Source organism: Rhinoderma darwinii, chromosome 12 (assembly GCF_050947455.1).
Source record: "Rhinoderma darwinii isolate aRhiDar2 chromosome 12, aRhiDar2.hap1, whole genome shotgun sequence".
Classification (NCBI taxonomy): Eukaryota; Metazoa; Chordata; class Amphibia; order Anura; family Rhinodermatidae; genus Rhinoderma; species Rhinoderma darwinii.
The window spans coordinates 32,769,555-32,796,222 of record NC_134698.1 but is presented as its reverse complement, the minus strand read 5'-3'; the positions used below and the strand labels follow the sequence as shown (position 1 = coordinate 32,796,222).

General features: G+C 42.7%; 1 protein-coding gene across 11 annotated transcripts in view; it reads left to right on the top strand.

Annotated features, from left to right (window-relative positions):
* Nucleotides 1–26,668, top strand: part of MTA1 (metastasis associated 1) — a 329,558-nt gene that overhangs the window by 123,602 nt on the left and 179,288 nt on the right. For all 11 annotated transcript variants that reach the window (XM_075844182.1, XM_075844191.1, XM_075844183.1 and 8 more), the window contains exons 12-14: nucleotides 1,881–1,993; nucleotides 3,449–3,600; nucleotides 7,490–7,679. In XM_075844182.1, the coding sequence (XP_075700297.1) occupies nucleotides 1,881–1,993; nucleotides 3,449–3,600; nucleotides 7,490–7,679 (455 nt within the window). The remainder of the gene's footprint in view (nucleotides 1–1,880; nucleotides 1,994–3,448; nucleotides 3,601–7,489; nucleotides 7,680–26,668) is intronic.

The following is a 26,668-nucleotide window of genomic DNA, read 5'->3' as shown; positions in this document are numbered from 1 at the left end:
TAAAAAACGAGCATTTTTGGCCAAGTTATGACCATTTTTGTATTTATGCAAATGAGGCTTGCTAAAGTCCAACTGGGCGTGTATTATGTGTGTTACATCTGGGCGTGTTTACTACTTTTACTAGCTGGGCGTTCTGACGAGAAGTATCATCCACTTCTCTTCAGAACGCCCAGCTTCTGGCTGTGCACAGACACAGCGTGTTTTTGAGAGATCACGCTGTGACGTCACTCACTTCCTGCCCCAGGTCCTGCATCGTGTCGGACGAGCGAGGACACATCGGCACCAGAGGCTACAGTTGATTCTGCAGCAGCATCGGCGTTTGCAGGTAAGTCGATGTAGCTACTTACCTGCAAACGCTGATGCTGCTGCTGCTGCAGAATCAACTGTAGCCTCTGGTGTCGATGTGGCCGACACGATGCAGGACCTGGGGCAGGAAGTGAGTGACGTCACAGCGTGATCTCTCGAACACGCTGTGTGTCTGCAATGCCAGAAGCTGGGTGTTAACGAACAGAAGTGGATGATGCTGATTCGTCAGCATCATACACTCCCATTCACAACGCCCAGCTAGTAAAAGAAGTAGAAACGCCCCGATGTACACACATAATACACGCCCAGTTGTACTTTTACTGTAAACACGCCCAGTTGTACTTTTGCAAGCCTAATTTGCATAAATACAAAAATGGTCATAACTTGGCCAAAAATGCTCGTTTTTTTAAAAATAAAAACGTTACTGTAATCTACATTGCAGCTCCGATCTGTTGCAATAGCAGATAGGGGTTGCAAAATCTGGTGACAGAGCCTCTTTAAAGAGGCTCTGTCACCAGATTATAACTTGACTATCTCCTACATAATCTGATCGGCGCTGTAATGTAGATAACAGCAGTGGTTTTTATTTTGAAAAACGATAATTTTTGAGCAAGTTATGAGCTAGTTTTGATTTATGCTAATGAGTTTCTCAATGGACAACTGGGCGTGTTTTTTCTTTTGACCAAGTGGGCGTTGTACAGAGGAGTGTATAACGCTGACCAATCAGTGACCCATCAGTGTCATACACTTCGCATTGTTCCAGCCCAGCATGATCCACAGCACAGTGTGATTGTGCAGTGAAAGAAGCTGGGCTGGAACAATAAGTGCAGGACGCTGATTGATCACTGATTGGTCAGCCTCATACACTCCTCTGTACAACACCCAGTTGGTAAAAAGTAAAAACACGCCCAGTTGTCCATTGAGAAACTCATTAGCATAAATCAAAACTGGCTCATAACTTGCTCAAAAACCACTGCTGTTATCTACATTACAGCGCCAATCAGATTATGTAGGAGATAGAGCATTTATAATCTGGTGACAGAGCCTCTTTAAATAGGGGCATTGTTAGGTCAGGGGTTACTTTCCCACCTGCATTATCTAAATCTATGAGCGTATTTGATGTTCAAGTACCGCCACTTACCTGGTTCTCTGATATATTTAGCACCACAGGCTCGCACTTGCACACTAGAATTAGTCATGAATAAGAACACAGACCGTGTTCGAAATGCGTAGGCTCTCTTATTCTGCCATTTAGACCACCTTGTACTGCGTTCTACTTCCAGTGTTCGATATTTTATCGTTTATCTTCAATAAAGTGGAAACAGAGTTTTCCTTTTAATCACTATACTTCGCTGGATCCTACCTTCCTTTCTTCTATGCGGCATTGTTATACCCTTTTATTTGCTCAATTTTTCAGCTTGAAAAGACTTTCAGGATTTTATTTTACATGAGGTTGTAGATGTTGGGGTAAAAAAGGGATTGGTTTTTTACGTAATCACCTGGAATTTAATCATTTCTAAGAACGATTTCCATTATTAACCGGTCTTTTTTTTTCTTTATTTCCACTTTTGTAGTAACAAACCTAACCCAAACCAGATAAGTGCAAATACTATCAAACCTGCAGTGGTTAATGGAACCGTGGTACAAGGCCAGAACATGAGTGGGCGAGCCTGCGAGAGCTGCTACAGTAAGTGTGTGGGGATTTTTTTTTCTTGATTTTTCTTACCTCCTACATCGATGTGTTGACCTCTGCTGTCCTGACTAGTAGATAAGATGAGATGTGGTATTAACTGGTTGCCGACTGCCCACTGTATGGTGGGCGGTCCAGGTCCTTAAAACCTGCGGCATAGTAGATTTACGGCATGGGCTTTAGCTGGCTTCCTTAGCGATTGGGCAGGTAAATGTCGTGTCCCTGGCAGTCGGAGGATTCTGGGCACCCTGGAGAGAATTTAGAAGTGGTTTTCACCGCTTCTGTCTTCTCTCTACTCTTGTACACAATGCTTAATGAGCGCTGTGTATAGCTGCTATTGGTCCCGGTGATCATGTGACTGATGACATGATCGTCGGGATGCCATTATTGGAAGGCTACTGCTGGGTCTAACAAGACCCAGCACAGCTTTGTTAGTGACAATAGTCACTATAACAGGGCTGATTTCCCCCATTGTGCAGCCCCAGTTACAGCGAAAAAACCTGGTGTAAAAGAGGGGGTTAAATAATAAATACACATAATAACGACCCCAAAAAAATTAGTCACACACACACACACACACACACACACACACACACACACACACACACTGATCATTGTCGTGACGCTAGCCCTGACCCAATTATCCTAAAATAGACATGTAATATGTAAATTTACGGAAGACAATGACAATCTCAAATAAAAGGTCTATTTTAGGGTAAAACTATATTACCAGAAAAAATTTGCTAAAAAGTAAAAAAACATATTTTTTTACTATTTTCAAACTATAAGCCTAAAAATTCTAAACTAGCAAAAAGGATGTGAATAAAAATGATTTAAAAAAAACTGCATTACTTTACAAAAAAAGTTGCAAAAATCGCAGTCCCTCTTGCACACGCGCTCTGGAGGTTCACTGTAAGCTGGATGACAACCAACCTATCAATCAATGTTGCTCCCAGAAATGGTTGTCACCAAGCTTATCTTAAAGAAGTTGTATAGGATTAGAAAAACATGGCTGCTTTCTTCCAAAAACAGCACCACACCTGTCCATGGGTTGTATGTGGTATTGCAACTCTGCCTTTTTCACTTAAATTAGACAGATGTCTTACTGCTCTAAAACGGCGAGACTAAAGGATAATTTGCCCTTCAGGAGTATAGAAAAGCTGGATGACTGCCCCAGTGGGATCTGTAGTGAAGTATTGGTCATGTAAATCTAGCAACTTGACGTAAGACAATAAAAGGGTTTATCATCTTTTGTGTTTAAATTTTAGGGCTAAAGGCCCTAATGTGGGATATATTTTGGGAAGTCCTTAACATATCAGAGATTGATTCAGAGAAAGATTGTCCAAAAATGAAAAAATAAAACTTACAGCAGCAAATAATGTTACATTTTTACACTGCCTTCTCAAATGTCATTTTGTTTAAAAAAAAAAATATTTTTTTTTATTTACATAGCAGCACAATCCTACCAGTGGTATTCCTGGGGTCCTCCAAATATGCAGTGTCGTCTATGTGCATCATGCTGGGCGTACTGGAAAAAGTACGGAGGATTGAAGATGCCAACCAGGTTAGATGGAGAGAGGCCAGGTCCAAATCGGAATAATATGGTATGTTTCCTAGAAAATTAAATTGATAAAATACAGTGAAACCTCTTAGAGACGACCACCCAAAATTGCAGTGAAAAATTGTTTTAATGTGGTGTTCCTTTCAAAGAAGAGGACTAATATAGAAAGAATATAGGAAACAAACTTCGTCACATCTGTTTTAGATAGGGACGGTTTTCTCAAAGAAGAGGTTTCCCAGCATACTTGGGTTATTAGGCACAGTTCAAGTTCACACTAGCACACAATTTTAATGCATAAAGGATGTCTTCTATCCTCTGTGGGACAAGGATTTTTAAGACTATAAGACGCACCCAGGTTTTGGACAACAAAAAATGGGAAAAATGTCATACTTTTACAAAGAAAAAAACTGATTAGTTATAAAATTAAATTTGTTCGGTTTCACCAAATTCTGAGAGCCATAACGTTTAGATTTTTCATCGTTTGAGCAGTGCAAGAGTTTATTTTTTGCGGGACGAGCTGTAGTTTTTATTAGCACCATTTTTTGGTACATAAGATTTTTTTTTATCACTTTTTTTATTTCATTCATTTTAACGCTAACAGTGCGAGTCAAATAATATTATATTGTAATGGTTCCTGACTTTTCTGGACGCAGCAAAACCAATTTTTGAATTTTTGGTTATTTTTACATTGTGCTTGGGGAAAAATGGGAAAAGGGTTTAGGTTTTTTTAAACTTCAGGAAAATGTTTAACTTTATTTTATTTTTTTTACACATTTTATTAATTCTCCTATGGGACTTGAACCAGTGATCATTAGATCGCTGGTACAATACACTGCAATACATGGTTGAGTTATGGTAGTAGCGTAACTCGCTGAGCTACGCTGTTTCCGTAACTCGACCATGAACGCTGTTTTCGTACCTACAGAATTCTGGAAACCGCGTAGCTCGTGGTGCTACGCTATTTCCGCAACTCCCATTCACTTCTATGGGAGTTAAGGAAACAGCGTAGCTCAGCGAGGACTCGGCTGTTTCCGTAACTCCCAACCACCTAATCAGGAAGTGGCCAGGAGACAGTGGAATCGGGTAGGATCTATCTGACATTTATGGGAAGGCCCCTATAAATGCCGTGGTATTTAACTGGTTAAACGGCCAGGCACAGCGCCATCGCTGTTCCTGGCAGTTAGAGCAGCGTGTCAGCTGTAAAACATGGCTGACACCTGCAGTGTATGGATGGAGTGGGCTCAGCGCGTCATTCCCTCCCTGCTCTATGATGTGCCGGCACATCATTGGTCAGGAAGGGGTTAAGTAAGAAGCGGTCATGGGGTCCGGCGCTGCTGGGTCTCTTGACTGCCGACTATAAGGCGCAGGGACTTTTTAGCAAGATTTATTCTTGCTAAAAACTGTGTCTTTTACTCTGAAAAATGTGGTAATACATCTCAGAACTACTAGTCTCCAGTATTTTACCATGTGTAATCGCTTCACTATGTGTTTTTATTCTTCCCTGTCAAATACTGGAAGCTCGCATCATATAACAGTTCTGGTGTTTCTTCCATATGCAATCGCTCCAAAGGAGACGGTCTGAGAATGCATTAGAGCAGAAGCTGGTTAGGAAAAATGCAGCATCTGCAGAGCTTGCAAGTGTACATATCTTCATAATAGCCACCCCTGGCACTACTTTTTATTTTTATTTTTATTGCTCAAATGAAAAAAATCAGTTTTCATTAAAAATACCTTTCGGCCCCATGCACACGACCGTGCCCGTAATTGCGTCCCATGATTGCAGGCACAGCCATCTGTTGAGTAAAATCATTAACTGTATTAATTCAGCAGAACCACATGGAGTCTTAGTGTTGCTGCTGTTATATGGATTTTAAAATGTGGCCCTAATAATCCTGTATAAACACTTTGACCAGATCCAGGACCGTTGGGGCAGATTTACTATTCAAATTACATAGTTAAATAGTTTGTACGGTTGAAAAAAGACACATGTCCATCAAGTTCAACCAAGGGATGGGAAAGGGGAAGTAAAAAATGTCTACACATAGGAGCTTATATTTTTTTGTACTAGGAAATTATCTAAGCCTTTTTTAAAGCCATCTACTGTCCCTGCTGTGACCAGCTCCTGCGGTGACTATTCCATAGATTCACAGTTCTCACAGTAAAGAAGGCCTGTCGCCTCTGCAGGTTGAACCTTTTTTTTTCCAGACGGAAAGAGTGCCCCCTTGTTTTTTGAGGGGGTTTTACATTGAACAGGATTTCACCATATTTTTTGTATGTGCCATTCATATATTTATATAAGTTAATCATGTCCCCCCTTAGTCGTCTTTTTTTCAAGGCTAAATAGGTTTAGTTCTTTTAATCTTTCCTCATAACTTCGATTCTCCATGCCCCTTATTAGCTTCGTTGCTCTTCTTTGTTATTTTTTCTAACTCCGGGGCATCTTTTCTATGAACTGGAGCCCAGAACTGAACTTCTAGATGAGGCCTCACTAATGCTTTGTAAAGTGGTAATATTACATCCCTGTCCCGCGAGTCCATGCCTCTTTTAATACACAACAATATCTTGCTGGCCTTTGACTTTGAAGCAGCTGATTGACACTGCATGCTGTTATTGAGTTTATGATTTACAAGTACACCCAGATCCTTCTCAACAAGTGACTCCCCCAGTGTGGCTCCTCCTAGAGGAGTATAAATGGGGTCAGAATTCTGGTGTACATGCCATTTACCACATTTATTAACGTTTTTTGTTTTTTTTCAACACTCACAACAAGGGGCATGGCTTATCGGGAAATGGGTGCCGTCTGTTGGAAAGCGGGTTTGGCTTAAAATGCGACACCGTGCACCAAATTTATGGCGGAAAAAATTGTATAAAGAACGCCAACTAATAGGTGATATAAGGTAGAGAAAAGTGTTTAGCATGTCTAGCTAGATCCGCCAAATTTATCATACTGCATGCAGCACTTTGATAAATTTGGCGCGTTTACTAACTGCCTTGTCTAAGTTTGCACTGTCTAAAACGTAAACCGTGTAAAGGTCTTATTACACGGCCCGATATGGACCATGAAAATGAGCGCCGATCAAAGAGACAGCTGGTTAATCGGCACTCGTTTTGCTCCTTTCACATGGAGCAATGATTGGTTATGTATGGGGATGAACGAATGTAATTCTTGTTCATCGGCTTATCTTTGCTCTGTTTACACAGGGCAATGATCGGGAACGAGCTACATATGAACGCTCCTTTGCCGATAATTGGCCCGTGTAAAATTGCCTTCAGTCCATCTGCCCCAATATTTAGAAGTGTTCATTTCGGGTAAATGCACCCACAGTTGTAGTGATTTGGCAAAAAGCTTTTGTCAAAGTTGTGCTAGAACTGTGCTTTTTCTTATTGAATACAAAGGAAAAAGGACTCAAAAGTGGGAGTGGATTCTAAATGTACAAGAATGACGTCTTCACGCGAAGGCTATGTTCACACGCTTAACAAAATGTCAGAAAATACGGAGCTGTCTTCAAAGGAAAACAGCTCCTGATTTTCAGCTGTTTTTTAAGCAAATTTGCGTTGTTTCGCGGCTGTTTTTCTATAGAGTCCATGAACAACGGCTCAAGAAGTGACATGCACTTCTTTTTCGCGGGCGGTTTTTTACGCAACCGTTTTTCAAAATGGCCGTAAAAAACCGCCCCCGTGGGAACAGAATGCAGTTTTTCCCATTGAAATCAATGGGCAGATGTTTGGAGGCGTTCTTCAGATTTTTCGGCCGTTTAAGCCGTGTGAACATACTCTTACACTTTTTTTTTTTCAAATCTGTTTTTTGATTTTGAGAAAAAAAAATGCACTTAGGAAACAAAACTTAAGATATGGTTGTATATCTCTTGAGCTATATGTTTTCAGTCACTATTTCTCTATTGAAACAATGGTTTGTTTTCTTTACATGGAAGAGTCCACATGGCCTGCCTATGAGAGCCGGTGGGAGCCCAAAGTTTGCCATGAAAACACGTCAAGCATTTTATCTACACACTACAAAATTGACCAGGATTGCTAGGCGATTATGTCAGGATATTTTCCATCCACGCTATGCTGCAAGACATCCTTACATGCCTATCAACAGTGCTGCAATCAAAGCAGAGTGTAGGTATTAAGGTTATTTCTGGTTTCTGTTTGCACAATATTTGATTTTGCTGCATTCTTGTGTTTTTTTCATATTTCTGTATACTAATCTTTCCATTTAAGTGTTATATTTTTACATTTTGATCCTTTTTTTTTGGGGGGGGGGGGGGGAGTATAATTCCTATAGTGATGTCTGTAAATTACATGGGATGGTAGTATGTTCAAAATATTTGCGCTAAAGGCAAAGCTATAAACTCAGATAAGACTTAGGAGAAAACAGCTGCAGCTATTAACCACTTAAGGACCCAGCCACTTTTGGACCTCATTTTTTAAATCTGACGTGTCACTTTATGTGGTAATAACTCTGGAATGCTTTTACCTATACAAGCGATTCTGAGATTTTCTCGTGACATATTGTGCTTTATGTTAGTGAAAAAATTTGGTCGATAAATTCAAGATTTATTTGTGGAAAGCACCAAAATGTAGAGAAAACTTGCAAAAATTAGCATTTTTCGAAGTTCAAATGTATCTGCTTGTAAGACAGATAGTAATACCACACAAAATAGTGACTAGTTAACATTTCCCATAGGTCTACTTTTTGTTTGCATCATTTTTTGAACATCCTTTTATTTTCCTAGGACGTTACAAGGCTTAGAACTTTAGCAGCAATTTCTCATATTTTCAAGAAAATTTGAAAAGGCTATTTTTTTAGGGAACAGTTCAGATCTGAAGTAGCTTTGAGGGCCTTATCCCCTTCCAGGCAGCGCCGTATATATACGGCGCTGCCGGGAAGGTGTTCCCGCAAAGCGCTGTATAGGTACGGCGCAGTGATGGTGCGGGCTCAGGAGCAGAGCCGGCACCATCACCGCGGGGTGACAGCTGTATTATACAGCTGGCACCCTCCTGTAACTGCCAGGACCGGAGCTATTCTCCGATCCGGCAGATTAACCCCTCAGATGCTGCGCTCAATAGAGCGCAGCATCTGATAGGTTTTAACCCGACCGGCAACCCAGTGACGCTATCGCTGGGTTGCTGTGGCAATCAGACGCCAGAAAGTGGCGTCCGAGTCTGCCTTGTACGGGAGCCGATGAGGACCCGCCTGCGGCGCGTCCTCATAGGCTTGCGGTCAGTGAATAACTTACAGCGCTAATACACTGCACTACGTATGTAGTGCAGTGTATTAGAGTAGCGATCGGGGCGTCAGGCCCTCATGTCCCCTAGTGGGACAAGTAAAAAAAAGTTCATAAAAATGTGGTAAAACAATAAAAACACACACATTTCAAATAAAAATAAAGCTAAACTGACTTTTTTCCCATAGTAAGCCTTTTATTATGGGAAAAAACGTCAAAATTAAAAAACTATACATAATTGGTATCGCCGCGTCCGTAACGACACAAACTACAAAACTATTATGTAATTTATCACGCACGATGAACGCCGTAAATAAAAACCATGAAAAACAAAGCCAGAATCTTTGTTTTTAGGTCGCATCTCCTTCCAAAAAATGCTATAAAAAGTGATCAAAAAGTCACATTTACTCCAAAATAGTACTAATAAAAAAACGACAATCCGTCCCGCAAAAAATAATCCCCGACACCGCTTTGTGCACGCAAAAATAAAAAAGTTATGGGTCTTAGAATATGTCGACACTGAAAACAAATGATTTTATAAAAAAAGTGATTTTATTGTGCAAAAGCTGCAATACATAAAAAAACTATATAAATTTGGTATCGCCGTAATCGTATCGACCCGCAGAATAAAGCTACCATGTAATTTAGGGCGCACTGTGGATGCCGAAAAAAAAACCAATAAAAAACTATTCCAGAATTGCTTGATTTTGGTAATTTCCTTTACCAAAAAATAAAATAAAAAGTGATCAAAAAGTCGTATGTGTTCAAAAATGGTACCAATAAAATCTACAGCCCGTCTCGCAAAAAACAAGCCCGCACACCGCTCAATCAACTGAAAAACAAAAAAGTTACGGCACTAGTAATGCGGTGATGAAAAAACATCTCAATGCGCAGGCCGGAGGGGAACATTCCTTCAATTTCAGGGCCCTACTATTTAGGAACTAGGAAAGGGAATGGACATAGCACATCCGCTGGAAGCGAGGGCGCCCGTATTATACCAGCGCAAAACTTTCCCAGTAATATTTCCCAAACTACGAAGGAGAAAAAGTCCCCAAAAGGTGCAGAGCGTTACAAAAGGGGGATAAGAAAGAAAACCGTTTATCAGTTCGACACCGGCCTGTGCATAACGGATTGCTTCACATCATACCACACATCTATGGATAATTGTATTATTTACCCTCTTATTATGCCCTGATGTACTCCGCACAGATTACATATGCTCCCACATTATAAACAGAAATACCAGCAAAACCCAAAACAGAGCTATTACCAAGCAAAATCCATGCTCAAAATGGCCGTCTTTCCCTTCTTAGCCCTACAGTGTGCCCAAACAGCAATTTATGTCCACAAGTAAGGCATTACCATACCCGGGAGAACCCGCTTAACAATTTATGGGGTAAGATTCTCTAGGGTCACAACATATTGTGCGGTGAATGGGCAGATCAGTGGAGAAATTGCAATTTTCACTTTGCACCATCCACTGCGTATTCATTTCTGAAAAACACCTGTGGAGTCTAAATTCTCACTACACCCCTTGATAAATGCCTTTAGCGGTGTCGTTTCTAAAACGGGTCACTTTTGTTTGGTACATCAGGGGTTTTGCAAATGCAACATGGCGTCCTCAAACCATTCCAGAAAAATCTACGCTCCAAAAGATAAATACCGCTCCTTTTCTTCTGAATGCTCCCATATACGTAAACAGCTGATTATAACCACATATGGGGTGTTACCGTACTCGGGAGAAATTACTTTACAAATGTTGGGGTGCTTTTACTTCTCTATTCCTTGTAAAAATGAAAAATGTTGATCTAAAACTACATCTTGTTGGAAAAAAATATATATATTTTTCATGGCTTAATTCTAATTAACTCTGCAAAAAACCTTTGGGATCAAAATTTTCACTATACCCCTAGATGATTCTTCAGGGGGTGCAGTTTCCAAAATGGAGTCACTTTTGGTTTTTTTTCCACTGTACTAGTACTACAGGGGCTCAGCAAATGTGACATGGCACCCAGAAACTATTCCAAAATCCAAATGGTGCTAGTTCCATTCTGAGCCCTACCGTGTGTCCAAACAGATGTTTGTGACCACATGTGGGGTATTGTTTTACTCGGGAAAAGTTGCTTTACAAATGTTGCAGTGCTTTTTCTCCTTTAGGCCTTGTGGAAATGAAAAAAAACAAAAACGAAACCTACATTTTCTTTGAAAAAATGTAGATTTTCATTTTTACGGCCTACTTACAATAAGTTCTGTAAAACACCTGTGGGGTCAAACTGCTCACTGTACCCCTAGATAATTTCCTCATGGGGTGTAGTTTCCAAAATGGGGTCGTGTACTTTCCAAAATGGGGTCACTTGTTGGGGGTTTCCACTGTTTTGTCCCTTCAGGAGCTTTGCAAATGCGACATGGCCTCCGCAAACCATTCCTGCTAAATTTGAGTTCCAAAAGCCAAATGGCGCTCTTTCCCTTCTCAGCCCTGCCGTGTGTCCAAACAACCGTTTATTACCACATGTGGGGTATTGTTTTACTCGGGTGAAATTGCTCTACAAATGTTGTGGTGCTTTTTCTACTTTAGTTCTTTTGGAAATGAAAAAAATTAGCTGAACCTAGTTCCAAAAATTTTTGCAAAAAAACTTGCGGGTCAAAATGCTTGCTACACCCCTAAATAAATTCCTCGAGGGGTGTAGTTTCCCAAATGGGGTCACTTTTGGGGGGTTTCCACTGTTTTAGTTCCACAAGACCTGTTCAAAGCTGACATGGTGCCTAAAATATATTCTAATGAAAAGGAGGCCCAAAATCCACCAGGTGCTCCTTTGCTTCTGAGGCCGGTGTCTCAGTCCAGTAGCACACTAGAGCCACATGTGGGATATTTTCTAAAACTGCAGAACCTGGGCAATAAATATTGAGTTGCATTTCTTGGGTAAAACCTTCTGTGGTACAAAAAAAATGGATTCAAAATGAATTTCTGGAAAAAAATTATGAACTTTGTAAATTTCTCCTCTACTTTGCCTTAATTCCTGCGCAATGTCTAAAGGGTTAAGAAACTTTCTAAATGCTGTTTTGAATACTTTGAGGGGTGCAGTTTTTAAAATGGGGTGACTTATTGGGGGTTTCTAATATCTAAGGACCTCAAAGCCACTTCAATACTGAAATGGCCCCTGTAAAAATAGCATTTTGACATTTTCTTAAAAATGTGAGAAATTGCTGCTCAAGTTCTAAGCCTTATAACGTCCTAGAAAAATAAAATGATGTTCAAGAAACGATGCCAATCTAAAGTAGACATATGGGGGATGTTAGTTAGCAACATTTTTGTGTGGTATTACTGCCTGTCTTACAAGCAGATACATTTAAATTGAGAAAAATGCAAATTTTTACAATTTTTTGCTAAATTTTGGTGTTTTTCACAATTAAACACTGAATGTATCGGGCAAATTTTGCCAGTAACATAAAGTGCAATGTGTCACGAGAAAACAATCTCAGAATCGCTTGGATAGGTAAAAGCATTCCGGAGTTATTAAATCTGAGAGATAAGCAGATATATCTATATCAGTTATAGCCAATGTAGTCTTATAAAGGGAAGTGTAATAATCCTGAAAGCGTTGGGTCAAAAGTTCTGCTTCCATGAGTATATCCCCTGAGGGGGCCCTAAGCTTCAGAACTGCATTTGAGGCAGAGTTTTGCTTCACCATAAATGCTAGTAATTTGCTAGACTGATTCCCCAGTTCAAAATATGACTGTCTAGAAAAAAATAACTTCCGTTTAGATTTAACGTGTTGTTGTTGGGCGTATAATCTCTGAAAGCTCAACCATTCAGACCTGTGTGCATCAGTAGGGTCAGAGACCTAGGATCGTTCAGCTAATGCTAGCCTATCTGTCAGAATTTCCTCATCTTGGGCTGACGTGCGTTTAATGTAAGAAATAGTAGAGGATAAACAAGTATGCTTTGAGGGTATCCCAGAAATTAGAGGCACCCATCTGTATATCATTAGTAGACATAAAACAATCTAATTGATCCGGGATCCTATCTGATGGGCCGATTAAAGATAACCAGAAGGGGCTCACCCTCCACAGGGGTCTACTTCTACTGGACAGAGTTCGGAGAGTGAGAATAACTGGATTGTGATCCGATATTCCCCGGGGACCATGTGTTATAGAGGCCATGCGCAATACCAAATCAGGTGTCCCAAATATATAATCCAGGCGTGACCGTGTACGTCTTGTTGAGGAATGACAAGTGTATTCTAACAAATCTGGACATTTAAAGCGCCATAGGTCTATCCATCCGGTTCCAGTTATGAATGTATATAAAGTGGTATTTGTTGTGCCACCCACGCTAGACGGTATGGAATCACGAAATCTATCTAAATTGCTATCCATTAAGAGATTGAAGTCCCCCATGCAAATAACCGAAGCGTCTGGGTAGTCAAGGGCAAAACTAACCGCCCAATGTAAAATTTCCATAGAGGCCGAAGGTGGGTTATAAATACATATAATGACGTAGCCCTTAGAGCAGGGGTCTCAAGCACGCGGCCCGCGGGCCGCATGCGGCCCCTGGGGCTGTCATCTGCGGGACACGGAGCAGAGCCGATACTAGCGGCTCTGAGACTCTGGAATTCCCTGACATCGCTGTCCACATATGAACAGCGATGTCTGGGGCTTCCCCAGAGCCGGAGTCCCGAGCAGAGCGCTGGTGTCGGCTCTGCTCCGGGACTCTGTGGAATTCCCTGACATCGCTGCCCATATATGGACAGTGTGTCAGGGTCTTCCCCAGAGCGGAGTCCCGGGCAGAGCGCTATTATCGGCTCTGCTCCGGGACTCTGGGGAAGCCTCTGACATTGCTGTTCATACATCGACAATGATGTCAGGGGCTTCCCCAGAGCAGGAGTCCCAGTGATGTCAGGAGCACAGCTGGAGTCCCAGGAAGAGCCTACTAGCGCTCTGCCTGGGACTCCAGCTCTGGGCAAGCCCCTGACATCACTGGGGCAGCCTCTACAGAGGGCACTGTGGCAGCCTCTACAGAGGGCACTGTGGCAGCCTCTACAGAGGGCACTGTGGCAGCCTCTACAGAGGGCACTGTGGCAGCCTCTACAGAGGGCACTGTGGCAGCCTCTACAGAGGGCACTGTGGCAGCCTCTACAGAGGGCACTGTGGCAGCCTCTACAGAGGGCACTGTGGCAGCCTCTACAGAGGGCACTGTGGCAGCCTCTACAGAGGGCACTGAGTCTCCCTCATAGCACTGCTCATGAGCACCTAGGGCCTGCAGAAAAGGGAAAACAGCACAGAAACAAACATAACTTGCAACATTGCGCAAAGTAACAGTATCCTTTACAGAAAGGACCATCTTGGAAATATAGGGGTTACCACCGCTATAGATAACGGTAGGTAAAGATGTATATATGGACGATATCCGGAGCTCCCGTCCTTAGGCATATCAAGCGATTATATCTGTGTAGACACAAAATGAATGCAGCATATACATTGGAGAAACAAAACATATCGCAATAAAAAGTCAAAAGGATATGTTGAAGAAGCCGTCTCGAGCAGATATCCCTGCTGGTTAAGTTCTTGGTGGGGGCGGATGAAATTGGAGCCAGTCCATGGCCTCACCAGGAATGTTGAAAAACACGGATGATCCCCCATGCAGAATGCGCAAACGAGCCGGATACATGATGGAGTACACTATTCTGCGATCTCTAAATCTTCTCTTGACTTCGGTGAATTGGGCTCTTTGCTTTTGAAGATCCACAGAGAAATCCGGAAAGATGGACATTGTGGCGTTGTTGTGCTGTATAGGGCCTTTCTGTCTGGCCAGACGAAGAGCCGTGTCACGATCTTTACAATTAAGTAATCGAGCCAAGAGAGATCTAGGTGGCGCCCCAGGTGGTGGGGGCTTCGCTGGTACTCTATGAGCACGTTCCACGGCGAACATCGGGGAGAAGTCATCACCCAGGGTTTCTTTTAGCCATGTCTCCAGGGAACGGTCGGGGTATTGACCCTCTGCGCGCTCAGGTAGGCCTATGATACGGAGATAGTTGCAGCGCAGCCGGTTCTCAAGGTCGTCCATTTTCTGTTGCCCTGCGTCTACTTTGTGGGACACAGAGGAGAGTTTAACCGCCATCGGAGAGACTCTATCTTCCAAGTGGGAGACAAGGGACTCCACCTCCGTCAAGCGGCCGCGCATAGATTGCAGATCTTGTCGCAGAAGACTAACATCAATTTTGATCTCTTCAATTTTACCCATCAGGGAAGTCTTGCAAGCCGTGATAGCCTGGAGTAGTTGATGCGACACCTGACGTAGGGTAGGTTCCTCCTCCTGCTCATCTCCTGAGAGGTTAGCACGCGGCGGATCCACAGATTTGGGCGTGTTACATCGTAGGGATCTAGTACCCTCCGGAGGGTCATTTCTAGCAAAATCTTTCAATTTCCCTGAAGCGGAGGGACCCTTAGCATGGTTGGTAGTCATAGCAGGAGCGAGAGACCGGCACTAACTTCTGAGGTAAAATGTACTGTCCCTTTCAATATAAAAATGAATGACGCACTTCTGTGGAGATAAATCCTGCCAGTAAAGTAATGAAAGTCCACAAATAGTAGTATAGAGAACCCGGCTGTGTACCGTAAGGCGATAAAGATGGCAAGTAGATAGGGCAGTAAGAAACCGTCTAGGACTGTGACATGTATCCAGAGAACAAGGGTTTCCACAAGTCGACGTCGGCCCAGGGTATAATATATAATAAAGAAGCAGATGAGTATAGTGCAGCAGCAGATGAATATATTAAAGCAGCATAGGAGTACTGATAACAAGGGAGATTCCTATTAGGTACTTCTAGCATCCAGCAGGGGGCAGCAGCTGCTGTGTGTCGGTCCACCACGTGCAGGGCTCACAGGCACGGCTTTCTCAGGGCCCTGCTCAAGGGCTGATAAGTATGGTACGGGGGGGTTAAGGAGTTTAAGTCCCGGCAGCCAGGAATCACCTACCCCGTCCACAACGATCTCCTGGTCTGTGCTGCATGCTGAGATGCTGTGCAGTCAGTCATGCACACATGTGCCTGCCGAGATGTCGGCTGTGAATGGCGGGCCCGGCCTCTGTTCAGCGCCGCACCGCGTGTCGTCTCCTGCGGCCAAGATGTCCGCAAATATCCCCACAGAGGAACACAACAGGGTCACCGGACAAGACTCCTCCGATCCAGCAGTCAGGTGAGTGAAGGATGGGTGCCTACAGAGCAGGATTATAGTCAGGATGGCGGGTGCTCCGGTGTACACGTCCGCTCAGGCTGCCATCCAAGCCACGCCCCCCTGGCGAGCAGATTTTGCTGGATTGTTTTTTCTGCACCATGTCGCTTTTGCAAAGCCCCTTGGGTACCAGTACAGTTGAAACTACCCAAAAGTGACTCCGTTTGGCAAACTACACCCATTGAGGAATTCATCTAGGGGTGTAGTGAGCATTTTGACCCCACAGGTGTCTCATAGATTTTATTACAAATGGGCAGTGAAAATGAAAAATTACATTATTTTCCAATAACACGAAGCATTAGTTCAAAATTTTTCATTTTCTCAACAAATAAAGGAGAAAAAGCACCATAGCATTTGTAAAGCAACTTCTTCAGAGTAGGGAAATACCCCACACGTGATCATAAACTGCTATTTGGACACACAGCAACGCTCTAAAGGGAAGGAGCGCCATTTAGTATTTGGAGTGGAGATTTTACAACATTCGTTTATTGACACCATGTTGCATTGGCTATAGTACCAGTACAGTGGTACTCTCGAAAAATTACCCCATTTTGGAAACTAGATCCCTCAAAGAATTGATCTAGGGGTGTAGTGAGCATTTTGACCGCACAAGTGTTTTGCAAAAATGAGAAACCATAGATGTTGCAGATTGAAAATTGCTGTTTTCCACAGATATGCCATTTCAGTGCCCAATGTGTTGTGCCCAGCTTGTACCACCGTAGACACACATCCCATAAATTGTTAAGCGGGTTCTCCAGAATACATGAATACCCCATATGTGGTCATAAATTTCCGTTTGGGTACACTGCCAGGCTCAGTTGGACCACCATTTGGCTTTTGAAGTGCAGATTTTGCTTGGTGTAGTAGTGGTATTTCAGCTTATAATGTGGGGGCAGAGTACATCCGGGTATATCAGCTGGGTATATGTAAACTGGGCAGAGTACATCAGGGTATATGTAAGCTGGGCGGAGTACATCAGGGTATATGTAAGCTGGGCGGAGTACATCAGGGTATATGTAAGCTGGGCGGAGTACATCAGGGTATATGTAAGCTGGACGGAGTACATCAGGTCATAATAGGATGATGTAATAATGGGGAGAATGAATAATCCATGGATTGGTGTGGTACACTTTGAACCAATCCTTTATGCACAGGTCGGGTTATTGGGTATTATACAAAATATCTGCGCTCCAGTGTTGCCTAATCTTTGACTTCTTCACTAGCCCTATAAGCCGCACAAGGCCCTAATGTTTCCTCATCTCCGCTGCATCTACAGGGGCCACCTGTGGGGTCCAGCAAATGACGATGTGGATATTTAGTGAAATTCTAATGGACCTAAAAATGAGCCTGGGCCGTCATTTTGCATCATTGCGTTTTGAGAGTCATAACGTGTTATTTTTCATTTGTCGGAGCTGTGTGAGGGCGCGTTTTTTGTGGAACGAGCTGTAATTTTTATTTGTTCCATTTTGGGGTACATGCGATTTTTTTTTTTTTTTTTTTAGCACTATTTATTCAATTTTTGGGGAGATGAGGAAACCAAAAAACAGCCATTCCAGCACGTTTGTTTTTTTTTTTGTTTTTTTTTACAGTGTTCACCGTGCATTATAAACAACATGTTAACTTTATTCTGCGGGGCGATACGATTACAGCGACACCAAATGTATTTAATTTTTTTTACGTTTCACTACGTTCCCACAATAAAAATACTCTTTTCTAAAAAAAAATCATGTTTTAGTGTCGCCATTTCCTGTCAGCCATAAAGTTTTTATTTTTTCGTTGATATCGCTACGGGACGGCTTGTTTTATGCGTGACGAACTGTAGTTTCTATTGGTACCATTTTGCGTTACTTGCAACTTTTTGATCACCTTTTATTACATTTTTTTTGACACAAAATGACCAAAAAATAAAATGCTGTCATTGTTTTTTATTAAAAATGTTTACGGTGTTCACCGTGCGGTAAAAATAATCTGATATTTTTATAGATCAGGTCGTTCCGAACGCGACGATACCCATTATGTTTAGTGTTTTTTTTTCATATTTTCATTTTTTTTCTAGTAATAAAGGAGTTGATCAGGGAAACAGGGCAAGTGTTGTTTTTATTATTTATTAACTTTTATTTATTTCTTTTTCCTTTCACATTTTTTTTTTACATTTTTTACTTTATCTTTTACACTGACCTGGGGACTTGAAGATCTGGTCTTCTGATCCCCGGTACAATACACAATTACATTCGTAACTGTCATTTGACAGTTAGCGTATTAGGTCCTGCCTCGGGCAGGACCTAATAGGCTACCGTACCTTGGCAACCAGGAATCCTAGTAACGGCTTCCTGGTTGCCATAGCAACAATCGCCACCCGCGATCCATCGCGGGGGGTACAGAGGGAGCTCCCTCCATCTGTAAACCACTTCAATGCGGCGGACGTCATTGACAGCCGCATTGAAGGGGTTAAATGGCTGCGATCGGCGGTAACAGCCATTGCAGTGGCATGTCAGCTGTGTATAACAGCTGACAGCCGCTGAAGATAAAGCGCGCATAGCTCCTGTGCTCGCTTTATCTGCAGGGGGTGTCTGTACGCCCGAGTGCGGGAACTCACTTAGATTTTGGACGTACAGTCACGCCCGTGTGGGGCAAGGGGTTAAAACTTATTTTGTGCAACTAAAATAATTTATGTTTTGTTTTTGTCAAGGTTGTGGTACAGTCCTTATTTACTTTTTAGCAGGGAAACAGGTTGACATATTTCCCATGTTGTCCCCTCCATGGCAGGTGCATGTGCCGTTGTCCACCTGCTTATGAAGACAAGTGGGACAAGCATCAGCTCCTCTGTCACGCACCAGCTTAAAGAGCACCTCTCACAATCTCTCCAACCAGTGTCTACCCTTACTAAAGGGCAAAACACTGCGGGGATGCTCCCACTGGTCACGCATCATGGAGTAGGATGAAGACATGGGGACTGTTAAAACTCACCTCCCTCCCCCAGCCTACGCTTGTCCGCTCTGTACGAGCACACTACCAAGGGTCTGCTGGACTCCGGCTACTGGGTTTTTCCCCTCTCCCCACTTCTGTGGAGGTGCTTATTAGTGCTGTCCGTGACACCGTACAGGTCTCTGATTCCAAGCCTTCCCCTTCAACTGAATCAATTTATTTTCTTTAGCCTCAGCTTCCAAGTGGGTTAAGTCTCTGGCAGTAGACCCTCCTGTTTCTTGTCTGGCAAAGCTACTACTTTGCCTATGACGGACTCCACTTCCTTCAAAGATCCACTGGTTTGCCATGTGGAATCCTTTGCCAAAAGCGCTTTTGATGGCTCCGACTACATCTTTTGCTCCGTCCGTATTAGCAGAGCCCTCACTGAATGGGTTCTCAAACTTCGTCATGACCTGCTCTAGGGTCCTTCTCCCGAGGGCCTGCTGTATGTATCTTCTCTCCAATTCATCCAAGTACCTATGTGATACTCATCTTGCTCCGACTTCTTCCATTGTTATCCGCAGGGAAAACTGGCCTAAAGCTTGGTTTACTGATACAGCTTCCATTCGGTCCATAACAGCGCTTCCTTTTTAAGGTTCCCGTCTGTTCGATACTTGATTGGATGAAATCATCTCTGAGGCTACAGGTGGCAAGAGCACCCACCTTCCTCAAAAGAGGGTCTAGCGGACTACTCCTTTCAAGAAGGCGGGTCCTCATTTTTTGGTCCTTTTTTCCAACACTACGTTCTCCAGACCACAGTCTCACCAGGACCAGAAGACAAAACCTTCCTTTAAGGATTGCACCTCGTGGCGACCCCAACCACAATCTGCAAAAGCTGGAATTAAGTACGAGTGGGAAAGTAGGTTTCGGCACTTCAAGGACGTCTGTGTCTCAAACCTTTCAGACGCCTGCGTTCAGGAAATGAATCAAATTTACCAGCCTCCCTCCAGAGCGTTTCTTTCAGTCTGCTGCTTTTTTCAAGCAATCAACTCGCTGCTCCATCAAGGGATCATCATTCCGGTACCCCGACCCAAAGGTTTCGGGGGTTCTACTCTGCCAACCTTTTTGTCGTACTGAAAAAGGACGGCTTGGTTCCGGACATCATGGACCTCAAGCAACTCAAAGAACGTGTCGGTCTGTCATTTTTGTATCTAATCGCTTTGATTTGTCATCGCTTCCATGGAACAGGAGGAGTTTCTCTTCTAAGTGGGCATCAAGGACGTGTAGCTGTGTGTTCCTATTTGCCAGAATCACTAGCGCTTCCTGCGCTTTGCAGTTCTGTCCCGTCGTTACCAATTTGTGGCTCTTCCCTTTGGCCTGGCCACAGCCCCGAGACTCTTTACAAAAGTTATTTTGGTCGTAATGGCACTCCTTCGGACCGGGGGGCTTTCAGTCACCTCCAGAGCGGATAACAAGACGGCGCTCCGGATCACTCTGGACACCCTGTGTCCGTTTGGTTGGATTGTCCATCGCTCCAAATCCTGTCTGTCTCCTTCCCAGCAAATCGTGTTCCTGGGCGTGGCTTTCTAAACTCTGTCTGCAAGAGTCTTCCGTCTTCCTGATCACCTATTGGTACTTGAATTTTACAAAAAAAAAAAGGATCAATGGACAAAACCAGCACACTCTAGGTATAACAGTTAGTATCAAAGTAATTACAAAATATATTTATTAAAAATATGACAATTTTCATTCGCTGAATAAATATCTCCAAAATACAATGGTCTATGACATAAATACAGTTCAAATATAATATTTAAGATAATGTATGCACATTAATCCAAAAGGTCCTTATCTATTTCTAGACATAATCAAAGGACCCCATGAGTAGAGATGTTAAACTGCTTACTAAATCAGCCGGATAATCATTCATAAGTGACGGTGACAGGAACTCGTAGGTATACGCCAGGATAAAAAGGCAAAGAGATCCCTTGAAAGGTTGATAATGTAAAGTTCTTTTCACATGGTATGGGAGAAAGGTGTATTTAGCTCCCCCAAAAAAACCAGCATGATTCAATTCAAGCCACGTGGCTGGGTATACATCCACCCATACTGCAAAGTTTGGAATGCAAGAGAGGTCCCAATTACGTCCTTCAAGACAGGATCCAGTAAGCAAGGCAAGATCCTGGCATTCCTCAATCCACCGCGCAATCCAACATAAACCTCATGGCTTGATCTGGATCTGTATGCCTTTGCGCATCAGCGCTTTCAGGCGTGGTGCAGGGTATAGTTACCATAGTTACCATGACCATCTCTCACTGGTAAAATTTAACCTAGCCTAAAAATTCTAGACTGTTCATGACTTTGACAGTGGGCAAACTTACAAAATCAGCAAGGGATCAAATACTTATTTCCTTTACAGTATATAGGGAAAACCATACGCGAACTCCAGATGCGTGTCAGTGAACATGTATCGGGTATAAAAAAAAAAGGTGAAATGAAAATTCCTTTGGCAGCTCATTTTAAAACTCCTCATCTCCAATCTCCCTCTGGCTTAAAATATATGGGTATTTATCATGTATTTGATGACGGGAGACGGGGAGACAGGAATAGAGTACTTTTGCAAAAGGAGACTATGTGGATATACACACTGGGCACATTGGCTCCAGGTGGACTCAATAACGAGATTAAGTTTAATATGTTCCTGTGATATCAATTTTGGTCTCAACTGCAGGTTTATTTGGTTTGATGGCTGTATACTGGTGTGTCTAAACCAATCCCTGATCCTCTCCTTTTGTTTTTGGTCTTGCTCTGCTCCCTGCCTCCCTCCACATACTTCTGTCCCATTCTCTTGGAGTCAATCCTACTTTGAAGATTGATTCAGTACCTGATTCTATCTCTGATATAAGCCCCGATTTAAAATTAAGTAACCGTCCCATTTTGGGTCTTGTACTGGAGATTATCTCCATTAGGGTGGTGACCTTTTTGCAGGCTGCTTTGTGTATACGTTTGGACTACCTTTTAGGTTTGGTTGTGGGTTGATGTTTGCATCCTCTGCCCCCCTCGAGTTGATGGGGACCTGGTTTGGGACGGCAATTTTGCTAGTCCTTGACTGGCTCCCTGTCACCTCGCGGGGTATTTGGGCTGCTCACTTCCCCCTTCCATCCCATCTGTATTAGCCGGTCGTTGTTGATTGGTTGCCTTTACGGCGGATCCCCTACCTGGGTGGTGCCTCTATAAGCTGCATTTAAGCTTTAAAATTCTGACTGTCATTTTCACTCCTCTCCCCCTTTTTTCCCTTTTCTTTTTCTCCCCCCTCCCCCTTTTTTTGAAGCATCTATCCACAAGCAAAAATAGAGACCTCATTATATATGTAGTTTTCTACCTAGTATTGGACTTGGTGAATATAAGATTTTACGATGTAATGTTTCCATGGATGGAGAAGTCCTGAAAAGTCAGTAATCTGACTATATCCTTGACTTAAAATAGAATTTTTAATCGTGGTTGAGTTACCTTCTCTATCATAGCCTATATTAATTTATATACTATATAAAACTTAATGCAATATATTCATTTGTACCCTGATCTAATTCTCTTAATTCAAAAGTATTAATCTAATGTGATTATTCGAGATGTATAGATATGTGTATTAGCATGATAAGTTAGTTTAAATATTGTTACTTTGAGAAATGTCTCTTTTCGTCTCTACGTGTGTAGGGAGTGGTATTATATATTCAAAATGGACACTATATAATTTGTGCATACCTGGAGGGCTATGACTGCTCTGAGGAAGTCCCAGAGGGGATGAAACGCGTTAGCCAATTGAATCTTCCTTTGACACGTACGTGTTTGACGTCACACGCCATGTACCTGCTCTGGAGCTGACTCCATGCTGGGACATGGTAAGTCGACCTTGCACCTGAAAGCACTGATGTGCAAAGGCATACAGATCAAGCCGTGAGGTTTATGTTGGATTGCGCGGTGGATTGAGGAATGCCAGGATTTTGCCCTGCTTACTGGATCCCGTCTTGGAGGACGTAATTGGGACCTCTCTTGCATTCCAAACTTTGCAGTATGGGTGGATGTATACCCAGCCACGTGGCTTGAATTGAATCATGCTGGTTTTGTTTGGGGAGCTAAATACACCTTTCTCCCATACCATGTGAAAATAACTTTACATTATCAACCTTTCAAGGGATCTCTTTGCCTTTTCATCCTGGCGTATACCTACGAGTTCCTGTCACCGTCACTTATGAACGATTATCCGGCTGATTTAGTAAGCAGTTTAATTGGAATGTGTCGCGAATTAAACCTTTTTATTTTTTAAGTGTCGTTACTTGTTTCTATTATATTTTTTCCGTTTTTTTTGCTGTATTTTTTTTTTTTTCTTCCATATGGTGGAAAGTATTAAAGGGGTTGTCCGAGATATATTTTTATTTTAAATGTAAACACACAATGCACACATTAAATATTCCCTAATATACTTACCTGTGCAATCTTGCTTCTGTTCTCCCTTCTGGCAGCTCTTTTCTTCCGATCACATGTCTTCTGACGTCACCTTTTCTTCCTCCTCCACTGTCGTGTCGTATCCCGATCACATGGTCTCGCCCCAGCGAGACCTCGGATGGGACACGACACGTCACTGGAGACGTGACGTTTCTGCGCGTGCCCGCCCGCCCAGCCTATGCATCTTTTCACTGTGAGCGCGCCTATGCGTGTTCACAGTGAAAAAAGTGAAGAGGGACGGCACCCGCGGACTAGAAAGGTACAGTGGCATCTGTACTTTTAGTTCTTCCCCTATCAAAGCCTACACATAGTAGGCTTTGATAGGGAATTATACAACACGATGCAGCACACGGGTCGCATGCAGCCCTTGAGGCTGTTATCTGCAGCCCGCGGGACACCGTACACTGTTTAACAACTGGTTCCCGACCGCTGGCTGTATTTTTACGGCCAGCGGTCAGGGACGGGTCCTTAAAACCCGAGCCATAGACTTTCTACGGCTCGGGTTTTAACTTGCTGCCCGCGCGATCGGGCAGCTGAATGTGACTGCCGGGGACCCTGAGGAGAAGACAGAAGCAGCTTTAGCTGCTTCTGTCTTCTCCGATTTCTTTTTACACAGCGCTCAATGAACGCTGTGTATAGGAATAGAGACAGCGGCCCCGTGCCGCTGTCTCTATTCCTCCCGGTGATCATGTGACTGGTCACATGATCACCGGGTGCCGTTAGTGGCAGGCTGCTGCTGGGTCTTACTAGACCGAGCACAGCCCTATTAGTGACAATCGTCACTATGAGAGGGCTGATTTCCCCTGTAACTGGGGCTGCTGTGCAGCTCCAGTTACAGTGGAAAAACATGGTGTAAAAGAAAGAAAAAAAATATATAAAGTTCCCCAAAGGTCTTTTCTGACCTTTTGGGGGACAGACCATAGTAAAAAAAAATTAGTAAAGTGCAAAAAAAAATGAAATAATAAATACACACAAAATACCCACCCCAAAAAAATACCGTTCCCCCCGCCAATCATTGTTGTAACGCTAGCGCTGACCCTAGTACCCTAATATAGACATGTAATATATAAAAATTTACGGTAGACAATGACGATCACAAATAAAAGGTATATTTTAGGGTAAAACTATGTTATTATCCCAAAAAAAAAAATAGCTGAAACGTTTTTACTATTATTTTCAAACTTTATGAAAGAAAATTCTAAAATGGCAAAAAAGGTGTGTATAAAAACGATAAAAAATGGAACCTGCATTGTCTACGGAAAAAACATTGCAAAAATCACGTCGTTAGCCCAACAAATAAAAAAGTTATAGCCATTTAACGAACACGTGCTAAAAATGGCTAAACGGTGTCTGGCCCTGAAGGCGCAAAATAGCCCGGTCCTGAACTGGATAAGATCTTCTGGGGTCCTGTATCTAAGCCTACATTGTTAGGGTATGTTCACACGAGGGCGTCCATAACGGCTGAAATTACGGGGATGTTTCCGCCTGTTTTTTTTTATGCGGAAACAGCGTAGCAAAACTTGTAAAAAACGTCCCGAAAATGCGTACCATTGATTTCAATAGGAGGCGTCGGCGTCTTTTTCCCGCGAGCAGTAAAACTGCCTCGTGGGAAAAAGAAGCGACATGCTCCATCTTCGGGCGTTTACGCCTCTGACCTCCCATTGACTTCAATGGGAGGCAGAGAAAGCGTATTTCCGTTGTTTTATGCCCGCGGCGCTCAATTGCCATGGGCGAAAAACATGACGGAAAACGACGCGAAAAACGCAGCAAAAAAAGCCGCAAAAACAACGCCAAAAAGGCTACGATAAACACCGCGAAAAACATCGCAAATAAAGCCACGAAAAAAGAGGCAAAGAACGCCACGAAAAACGACAGGAAAAACGCCACGAAAGACGCAACGAAAAACGCAGAAAAAAAACCGCAAACGACGCAAAAAAATACGCGAAAAAAGACGCAAAAAAGGCTACGATAAACGCCACGGAAAACGTTGCGAAAAACATCGCGGAAAAAGCCGCAAACAAAGAGGCAAAGAACGCAGCGAAAAACAACTGGGAAAACACCACGAAAGACGCAACGAAAAACGCAGCAAAGATAGCCGCAAACAACGATGCAAAAAAAGAAACAAACGATGCGAAAAACAGAAAACTGAAAACACAGCAAAAAAAGTCGCAAACAAGCAAAAAACGCCAAGATAAACGAAGCGAAAAACGGCCCGAACAAAGCGGCAAACAAAGCCGCAAAGAGCGCACAAAAAACTCTGGGAAAAATGACGCAAAAATCGTGCAGGGAGAGGTAAATCTGCCGCAAACTTCAAGACAGAATTTTGAGGCAGATATTCTTCCTGCAAAAAAAACTCAGTGTGAACATGGCCTTAGTGGAGAGAGACATGAGATAGAAGAGGGTGGACGAGGGTGAGGGTAGACACGAAGAGGTTTATAGACCTGAAAAGAGAAAGAAAACAACATAAATGTGAAAAACATAATGGGGGGAGAACATTTGCTCACCATCCTTCAAGAATGTCAGCAAGGAGACAAGTCCAGTGAAGGAGGTCAGCGGGGAGGAGCAAGCACAGCTCACGTGAACTCTTGGAAGGTACGTGCACGCTCATTGCAGCCTGCAATGAGCGTGCACGTGAAAAAAGTTTAATCACAAGGAAAGATCAACAAACCAGACCTGAACTGCATGTAAACAAACTGTGCTAAATTCAAAGAAGAAATGTGCTAAGTAGAATTTTTTTTAAAAATAATGCTTTATTTAGGTTGTCTGTATAAGGGGTAATGTATGACAGAGTTTTTGAAAAAATGTTGGTATCTCGGACAACCCCTTTAACCCCTTAAGGACGCAGCCTAGTTTTGGCCTTAACCCCTTAGTGACTAAGCCTGTTTTGGCCTTCAGGACCAGCCCCATTTTTGCCAATCTGACATGTGTCACTTTATGTGGTAATAACTCCAGAATGCTTTTACCTATCCAAGCGATTCTGGGATTGTTTTCTCGTGACATGTTGTACTTTATGATACTGAAAAAATTTTGTCATTAAATTCAATATTTATTTGTAAGAAACGCCAAGATTTAGAGAAAATTAGCAAAAATTAGCATTTTTCTAAATTTTAATGTATTTACTTGTAAAACAGATAGTAATACCACACAAAATACATACTAGTTTATATTTCCCATATGTCTACTTTATGTTTGCGTCGTTTTTTGAACATTCTTTTATTTTTCTAGGACGTTACAAGGCTTAGA